Consider the following 9,800-nt stretch of genomic DNA (forward strand, 5'->3'; position numbering starts at 1 on the left):
AAAAAAAAAAAAAAAAAAAAAAAAAAAAAAATTTTAGTGCACTCAATTCAACATAGAGGGTAACAGATAATGAAACCACCTTTGCAAAATTATAACAGTGACAGAAATCTAACAAAGCTGACTCCACGTTGCTTCTAACCTCACAAATTGTCTGCTCATTTCTACACACAGGCCAACCTAACTATGGGAGGAATTTAGTTTACAGTTTAAAGCAAGGATAATAGTCCCTTCCCAAAACTAACCCCCTCCTTGTTGAGGGACCAAAGCTGCTTTTGTAAAACTAATAAGAGGTCACAAGGTTAGAATTATGGTAAGGGCCAGAACTCTATTAAGATGTTGGCATAGTTAGGCCGGGCGCGGTGGCTCAAGCCTGTAATCCCAGCACTTTGGGAGGCCGAGACGGGCAGATCATGAGGTCAGGAGATCGAGACCATCCTGGCTAACACGGTGAAACCCCGTCTCTACTAAAAATACAAAAAACTAGCCAGGCGAGGTGGCGGCCGCCTGTCGTCTCGGCTACTCCGGAGGCTGAGGCAGGAGAATGGCGTAAACCCAGGAGGCGGAGCTTGCAGTGAGCTGAGATCCCGCCACTGCACTCCAGCCTGGGCGACAGAGCAAGACTCCGTCTTAAAAAAAAAAAAAAAAAAAAAAAAAAAAAAGATGTAGGCATAGTTAAACTCTAACCAGGCATCATTTTATAACTTGCCTTACTGCTCAGGAAGCATGTAGCTAGTGGTCAAAAGATTTATAACTCCCAATTACCCCTACAGATGGCATTGCTGTTGTAAAACCTAAGATTAGTGTTTGAGATCTTTTTCAGGCTTTGCATTCTAATGGACCAACTGGTACCATCCAAATCGGTAAGCCACACAAAGAAACTGACTCAAGTGGTCCTGTGAGGCCCCCATTGAGGAACTGACTTAGCACAAGAAGACAGCTGACATCCCTATGGTTTTATCCCCAACCCAACAAATCAGCATTTCTCATTCCCTAGCCCCTTGGTTGCCAAACCATCCTTGAAAAACCCTAGCCTCTTAATTCTCTGTGGGTAGGATTTAAGAATTATCTCCTGTCCTCCTCAGGCAGCTGCCCTGTGATTATTAAACTCTTTCTCTGCTACAACTCCTACTGTCTCAGGGTACTGGCTTTTTCTGGGCAGCAGGAAAGGAGAACCCAACTGCTCTGAAACAATAACTGTTTTATCAGTATAATTATTTACAGTAAATGCATGGTATTAACTCTCCTGCACAGGTGAGAAAATGAGGAAAACAGATAAAATATTTTCCTTAAAATTACTGCCTGAAACAAAATTAAACACTAACAATAAAACTTACTGTGTTCACGAGGTTCTTCATATGTAAATCCTTACAAGAACCCATCCAAGGTACTTACTATTATCACAGATGAGAAAAGAGGCCCAGGCACGAAATAATTTCCCCAAGGTCACAAAGCTCTAAGAACCAGGACACAAACACAGGCAGTCTGGTTCTTCATGGTCCAAATATATTTACCTATCTGTATCTCTATATTACATCTCTACATTCACATATCTTAGGCTATTCAGACTGCTAAATCAGAATATTTTAGACTACATGGCTTATGAGCAACAGAAATTTATTTCTCAACAGTTCTAGAGACTGGGAAGTCCAAGATCAAGACACTGGCAGATTCCATGTCTGGGGAGGGCCCACTTCCAGGTTTCATAGACAACCATCTTCTCTCTGTATCTTTACATCATGGAAGGGGTCAGGGGTCTCTTTTACAAGGGCACGAATTCCATTCATTATCTTATGATCTAATCACCTCCCAAGGGCCCCACCTCCTAAAACCACCGTCATGGGAATTAGGATTTCTACACAGAATTCTGGGGGAACATAAGCATTCAGACAATAGCATTCTCTTCATATGGCAACACACTGTAATATTCCTCCAGACCACATGCTCTCCTCAAAGAAAAATGTAGGATTATATATAATTCTCTTACTTTCATTTTTTTCAGGTTCTACATTCTTTGGTTCTGAATCATGAGTCACATCCACTTCTCCTTTCATTAATATAGTAACATAATGGTATTTCTCCTTCTCAATGAAAGAATTCACAACTGAGGCAAAGCGAACATTTTTCAGGTGAAGAGCTGCTTCTTCCCAGGTTTCCCTTTGAGCACATTCTTCCCAGGTCTCACTGGAAAACAGAAAAAAAAATTAATTATATCTTTTATATATACATATGTGTGTATATATGTATATACATATAAATGTATATACGTGTGTGTGTATATATATATTTTACCATGAAATTCTTGGCTAGAAATTTCTAGTGTAAAGCAAAAAGAACTGTAATTGGTTCTTGCTTTAAAACAACAAATCAGCCGGCATGTGGCTCATGTCTGTAATATTTTGGGAGGTCGAGGCAAGAGGATAGCTTGAGTTCAGGAGTTTGAGACCAGCCGAGGCCAACATAGTGCGACCTCATCTCTCAAAAAAAAATAAAAAAAAAAAATAGCCGGGCGTGGTGGTGTGTGCCTACAGTCTGTGGTCCCAGCTACTCAAGAGGCTGAGGCAAGAGGATAGTTTGAGCCTGGGAAGTCAAGGCTGCAGTGAGCCATGATGGTGCCATTGCACTCCAGCTGTAAATTAGTGCTGAGATGGCTAAATGTTAATTGTGTGTGTGTGTGTGCGCGTGTGTTTTGGGGGTTTTTTAAAACTATTTTACAGGTAATCTCAGACATCCTATTATACCATCCCTAAATAGTTCAGTATGTACCTCGAATAGACTTTTTAAAAAAACATAACCACAAACATTTTTATACCTAACAAAATAATTCTTTAAGTATCATCTGATACCCAGTGTGTGTAGCATTTTCCTCAGTGATCTTAAAAATGTCCAATTCAGGGGTGTGTGTGTGTGTTTTGGGTGGCGGAGGGAAGGGCAGTCAAGATGAAAAAAGAAAATGCTCTGTGATGGGTACAAAAGGATTCACTATTTTCTCCACTTAGATGTACATTTGAAAATTTATACTGAAGGAAAAACAAGTGCTGGGTCTGATGCTTTAGATGCTGTTTATCTGTTCTTGATTAGCATTATTCTCACTTCAGAATCCACTTTTAGCACCATCCCAGGCTTTTTTTTTTTTTTTACTTGAAAAGATTTTTTTTTTACAAAAGTGTTTCGTATACCGGAATGCACATAAAATGCACATAAAATGTGCACGTTAAATATGCACATAAAATAACATGTTAATAAAATGCACGTTAAATATATATACAATTTGATGAGTCTGGACATATGCGCACACCCATGCTAGTATAGTCAAGGTGATAACCTATCCGGGCTGTCTTCACTCTTGTATAGAACTGAGTCTCCTTAGCTGTCCAACTCCTTTGATAGTTACAATCGAATCGCGGAAGTGCCAAGGCAGAAGGAAGCTTAAAGGCGAGTTAGTCCAACGCTCCCATTTTAAAGATGAAGAAACTGAGGCTCAAAGCGTTTCATTAGCTCATTTACTTGGGTAGAGTGCAACTAAAATTTTACATATAATCATCTCAACAGATGCAGGAAAAAAATGACAAAATCCAATACTCATTCATGATTATTTATTTTTTGGATGCACTCTAGCCAAGCTAATGGGCTTGGTCATGCGGTCAGTAGGTATTAAATTGATCTGTGTTGGTCTAAATCACATGGAAACCGGCCGGACGCGGTGGCTCACGCCTGGAAGCACTTTGGAAGGCTGAGGCGGGTGGATCACCTGAGGTCAGGAGTTCGAGACCAGCCTGGCCAAAATGGCAAAACCCCGTCTCTATGCCTGACCCGGCATAGCGCCCCATCCTGGGCGGGAGCCTACGCCGCCCAGAGGTCGAGGGGAGGAACCGAGGGAACGCAGGAGAAAGGACGCAGCGTCAGCGCGGACATTCTCACGCACGGCGCACGAAGCAAGCACAGTGTGAGCTCGTCCCTCCGCACACGCACGCTTTCCTCGCTTCCGCGGCTGCTCACCCGAATTCCAGATGACCTCCAGGGAGTTGGAAACTGCCGGCTCCAACCGAGCCTTTCCTCTTCCCCAGGAGGACGCAACGCGGATGTTTGCAGCTGGTCACCACGACTCCGACTCCAACTCCGGGCCGCCGCCCCCGCGGCTCTGCACTGTCGGTCATAGCGCCCGGGAGGACGCGCCTGGCAGCGGCAGGAAGTGACGCGCTCACTGCCCAGTCCCGCGGCCTCAGCCAATCTCTCCCCGCGCAGGCGCAGGCGCCGAAATCAAAGCGAGCGCGCCTCGGCGTCTCCAGCTGTCCTTTGTGCGTAATGCGTCGCGGGGGGCTATCGGCTTGCGGAATGTCGTGTTTCCTGCCGAAGGGCAGCGTGCTTTAAGAGTTTCACTCTAGGCCGGACCGCGGTGGCTCAAGCCTATAATCCCAGCACTTTAGGAGGCCGAGACGGGCGGATCACGAGGTCAGGAGATCAAGACCATCCTGGCTAACACGGTGAAACTCCGTCTCTACTAAAAAATACAAAAATCTAGCCGGTCGAGGTGGCGGGCGCCTGTAGTCCCAGCTACTCGGGAGGCTGAGGCAGGAGAATGGGGCAGGAGAATGGCGTAAACCCGGGAGGCGGAGCTTGCAGTGAGCTGAGATCCCGCCACTGCACTCTAGCCCGGCAGACAGAGCGAGACTACGTCTCAAAAAAAAAAAAAAAAAGAGTTTCGCTCTAACTAAAGTTGCTTACTGTTGTGCCTTGAGTATTCATCACCCATCAGCCTATCCACTCCCAGATTCATCCAAACCGTGTATTTGCATGTACAAGCTGCCTGCTCTTACAAACCTCGGCAACACCGCACATTCTCCTCTTTTCCCTTGAATGACCTCGTCCACTGTGGTGCACGGATTTGCACTATAGCCCAAATTAGTGTGGTACCAGGACAAGGATAGGTCATTTAGAAACATCCCATTATAAACAACTATGCTTAAAGTATATTCATAAGTCATGGGAGGAAATAAAGGCTAATTGATAAATCATGGTAGGACGAGTTAGTTACAAACAGTGGAAAACACGTTTTCAGATGTCTGCACACCATGTACCTTGCAAAACACAAACCAGCTGAATCATAAAAACAAATGACTAGTCACTGGGAGGATTTTCTCTTTCTCTCTCATTATTTTTACTTCTACCAGAGTAATGTGCACATACTGGTAATTTTATTTATTTATTTATTTTAATTTTCACCAAGCTAGCTAATTTTGTTTTTGTAGAGGTGGGCAGTTGCTCTTTTGCCGAGGCTGATCTCCAACTCTTGTCGTCAAGCAGTCCTCTCACTTGGGCCTCCCAAAGTGCTGGGATAACAGGTGTGAACCACTGCGTGTGACTTATAGCTATGATTTTAAGAAGTAAATTGATGCAAAAACCGCAACAAGAACAACCTGACCCCTCTACTCCTACTTCCAGAATCACTTTTAACTCTTTGAACTGTATTTCTGAAATTTGCCTACGTATTTCTAAGTAATATGCTTACTCTCTATGTTATAGTAAATGGATAAGCTTTTTACAGCATCTCTCCTTACTATCAACATTCACATTCATTACAAGGGTACTCTACAATATCTTCTCAAATAAAAAATGGTAGTATATAAAAAGGATAATATATTAAACAATGGGATTAATCCCAGAAATACTAGGTTGGCTTAGTATTTGAAAAGCCAATGTAATTTAGCATATTAACAGAGGGAAAAAGGAAATACATATAATCATCTCAACAGATGCAGAAAAAATTTAACAAAATCCAGGCCTGGCATGGTGGCTCACAGCTGTAATCCCAGCACTTTGGGAGGCTGAGGTGGGTGGATCACAAGGTCAGGAGTTCAAGACCAGCCTGGCGAAGATGGTGAAACCCTGTCTCTACAAAAAATACAAAAAAAATTAGTCTGGCATGGTGGTGGGCGCCTGTAATTCCAGCTACTCGGGAGACTGAGGCAGAGAATTGCTTGAACCCGGGAGGCAGAGGTTGTGGCGAGCGGAGATCGCGGCACTGCACTTCAGCCTGGGCAACAAGAGCAAAACTCCGTCTCAAAAAAAAAAAAAAAAATTAACAAAATCCAATACTCATTTGTAGTTTAAAAAACCCACAAAACCTCTGAGCAAACTAGAAATAAAATGAAACTTTAACAACATGATACACGGCATCTGCAAAGACCTACAGCTAACATCGTATTTAATGACTGTTTTGAGCTGAATTGTGTCCCCTCAAAATTCCTATGTTGAAGTCCTATCCTCCAGTACCTTAGCATTTGGAGACAGGATCAAGTTAAAATGAAGCCATTAGGGTAGGCCCTATTCTAATGTGTCCTCGCAAGAAGTGGAGATTAGAACCCGGACTATGTTCTATGGGAAGACTGCGTGATGACACAGGGAGAAGGCAGCTGTCTGCAAGCCAAGAAGAGCAGCCTCAGAAGAAACCAACTCTGCTGACACCTTGATCTTAGAATTCTAGCCTCCGGAATTGTGAGAAAATTAGTTTCTGTTATTTAAGCCACACAATCTTTGACACTTCGTTATGGCAGCCATAGCACTAGCCTAGCCTTAGTCTCGGTGAAAGACTTAAGATTTGGGAGAAGCTAGGGTATCCACTCTGAGCACGTTTAGTTATGTTGCTGGAGATTCTAGTTAGCACAATTAATAAAATTTAAAAATCAATAAAAGGTAGTTGAATTGGAAAGGAATAAGTAACCGTCTTTTTTTAAAAAAACAATCCTAGGCCGGGCGCGATGGCTCAAGCCTGTAATCCCAGCACTTTGGGAGGCCGAGACGGGCGGATCACGAGGTCAGGAGATCAAGACCATCCTGGCTAACACGGTGAAACCCCGTCTCTACTAAAAAAATACAAAAAACTAGCCAGGCGAGGTGGCAGGTGCCTGTAGTCCCAGCTACTCGGGAGGCTGAGGCAGGAGAATGGCGTAAACCCGGGAGGCGGAGTTTGCAGGGAGCTGAGATCGGCCCCCTCCACCCCGGCTGGGTTAAAAAGGGGAACCCCCTTTAAAAAAAAAAAAAAAAAAAAAAAAAATCCTGAGGAATTAATTAAAAAGCCATTAGAACAAATAAGCAAGTTTAGCAAGGTCATAGGATTCAAGGTCAATATACACAATTGATTATATTTCCATATATTAGCAATGAACCATAGAAAAGTAAATTGTTAAAACAAGACCATTTATAATACCATAAAAAACATACTTAGAAATATAGTTAGCAAAAGATGTGGAACACTTCTACACTGAAAGCTATAAAACTGAACCAATGGCCGGGCGTAGTGGCTCACACCTGTAATCCCAGCACTTTTGACGACCTCAGGTGGATCCCCTAAGGTCAGAAGTTCAAGACCAGCCTGGTCAACATGGTGAAACCCCGTCTCTACTAAATACACAAAAATTAGCTGGGCATGGTGGCGGGCACCTGTAATCCCAGCTACTCAGAAGGCTGAGGCAGGAGAATCGCTTGAACCCAGAAGGCAGAGGTTGCAGTGAACTGAGATCACGCCATTGCACTCCAGCCTGGGTAACAAGAGTGAAACTTCATTCCAAAAACAAAAAACTGTGAACCAAAAATAAAATTCTAAACACCTTCACCCCCAACCATCTGAATGGACTCCGTCCTCTTGGCCAGAGAACTCCAAAGTTAACCTGAAAAACTGTTTCAAGCCATGATGGAAGCAGGGGTCGGATATGCCTCATTATGCCCCCCTTTCTTTTGGAATTCAGGAAAAGCCAGCCGGCATTTAACATTAACACAGACCTTAAGTCTGATAAGAAACATTTATAATCTAGTCTTTTCGAAGCCTACTACCTGGAGGCTTCAGCTTCATGATAAAATTTTGGTCTCCACAATGTCTTATCTTAACCCAGACATTCCTTTCTATTGATAATAACTCTTCCAACCAATTGCCAATCAGAAAAATTTAAATCTACCTATAACCTGGAACCCCTGCCCCACTTCAAGTTGTCTTGCCTTTCTGGACCAAACCAGTGTTCAATCTGTATCTCAAGTGTATTTGAAGTCTCATGTCTCCCTAAAATGTATGAAACCAAGCTGCTCCCCAACCACCTTGAGCATATGTTCTCAGGGTCTCCCAAAGGCTGTGTCACAGGCCATGGTTACTCATATTTGGCTCAGAATAAATCACTTCAACTATTTTACAGAGTTTAACTTCTTTTTTTATTTCAAGTTTTTGGGGTATAGGTGGTTTTTGGTTACATGGATTCATTCTTTAGCTGTGATTTCTGAGATTTTAGCGCACCCATCACCTGAGTAGTGTACACTGTATGTAGTCTTTTATTCCTCACCCCTCTCCCAACTTTCCCCTCTGAGTCCCCAAAGCCCATTGTATCACTCTTATGCCTTTGCATCCTCATAGCTTAGCTCCCACTTGTAGGTGAGAACGTACAATGTTTGCTTTTCCATTCCTGAGTTACTTCAGTTAGAATAATGGCCTCCAGCTCCATACAAGTTGGTGCAGAAAACATTATCTTGTTCCTTTTTATGGCTGAGTAGTATTTTATGGTGTACATTTACCACATTTTCTTTATCCATTCGTTGGCTGATGGGCACTAAGGTTGGTTCCGTGTCTTATTGTGCTGCTATATGTGCATGTGTGTTTTTTATGTAATGACTTATTTTCCTTTGGGTAGATATTTATTAGTGGGATTGCTGGATTGAATGGTAGTTCTACTTTTAGTTCCTTAAGGAATCTCTATACTGTTTTCCATAGTGGTTGTACTAGTTTACATTTCCAGTAGCAGTGTAAAAGTGTTCCCTTTTCCTCACATCCAGGCCAACATGTGTTGTTTTTTTACTTTTTTATAATGGCTATTCTTACAGGAGTAAGGTGGTATCTCATTGCGGTTTTAATTTGCATTTCTCTGATGATTAGTGATGTTGAACATTTTTTCGTGTTTGTTGGCTGATCGTATATTTTCTTTTGAGAAATGTTTATTCATGTCCTTTGCCCACTTTTTGATGGGATTGTTTTTTTCTTGCTGATTTGTTTGCATTCCTTGTAGATTCTGGATACTATTCCTTTGTCACATGCATAGTTTGCCAGAGTTGGCTCTTTTCATTGACAGAACATTGCTGAAGAAAATGAAATACTTAAGTAAAAGAAGAGAAATATGATAAACATGGATCAGAAGACCCAGTATCGTTAAAATGTCGATTCTCTACAAATTAACTTACATAGATTCAATGCAGTCCCAATCAGAATAACAGAAGGTTTCCCTTTCCAGTAGAAATTGATAGGTTGATGGCTGGGCGTGGTGGCTCAAGCCTGTAATCCCAGCACTTTGGGAGGCCGAGGCGGGCGGATCACGAGGTCAGGAGATGGAGACCATCCTGGCTAACACGGTGAAACCCCGTCTCTACTAAAAAATACAAAAAACTAGCCGGGCAGGTGGCGGGCACCTGTATTCCCAGCTACTCGGGAGGCTGAGGCAGGAGAATGGCGTAAACACGGGAGGCGGAGCTTGCAGTGAGCTGAGATCTGGCCACTGCACTCCAGCCTGGGTAGCAGAGCGAGACTCCGTCTCAAAAAAAAAAAAGAAATTGATAGGTTGATTCTAAAATTGGTATGGAAACACAAATAACTAGAATAATAAAAACAGTTTTTAAAAAGGAAACATTTAGAGGGTTCGCACCACTTGATTTCAAGACTTAGGATCAAGCCACAGTAATCAAGAGAGTATGGTATTGGTAAAAACATAGACACATAGATCAATGAGACAAAAGAGAGGGACTAGAAATAGATCCATATATATATATATATA

General features: G+C 42.6%; 1 protein-coding gene across 2 annotated transcripts in view; it reads right to left on the reverse strand.

Moving 5' to 3' along the window:
• NUDT15 (nudix hydrolase 15) overlaps nucleotides 1-4,368 on the reverse strand; it is a 13,013-nt gene extending 8,645 nt beyond the window's left edge. The window contains exons 1-2 of one of the 2 annotated variants that reach the window (XM_017873796.1): nucleotides 3,997-4,368; nucleotides 1,985-2,181 (exon numbers count right to left, since the gene is read on the reverse strand). In XM_017873796.1, the coding sequence (XP_017729285.1) occupies nucleotides 1,985-2,181; nucleotides 3,997-4,154 (355 nt within the window). In that variant the 5' untranslated portion in view covers nucleotides 4,155-4,368. The remainder of the gene's footprint in view (nucleotides 1-1,984; nucleotides 2,182-3,996) is intronic. The other variant, XM_017873795.1, reaches the window with a different exon arrangement.
• Between the last annotated feature and the right edge of the window lie 5,432 nt (nucleotides 4,369-9,800).

The sequence above is a fragment of the Rhinopithecus bieti genome, unplaced genomic scaffold (genome assembly GCF_001698545.2).
Source record: "Rhinopithecus bieti isolate Rb0 unplaced genomic scaffold, ASM169854v2 scaffold_7398, whole genome shotgun sequence".
NCBI lineage: Eukaryota > Metazoa > Chordata > Mammalia > Primates > Cercopithecidae > Rhinopithecus > Rhinopithecus bieti.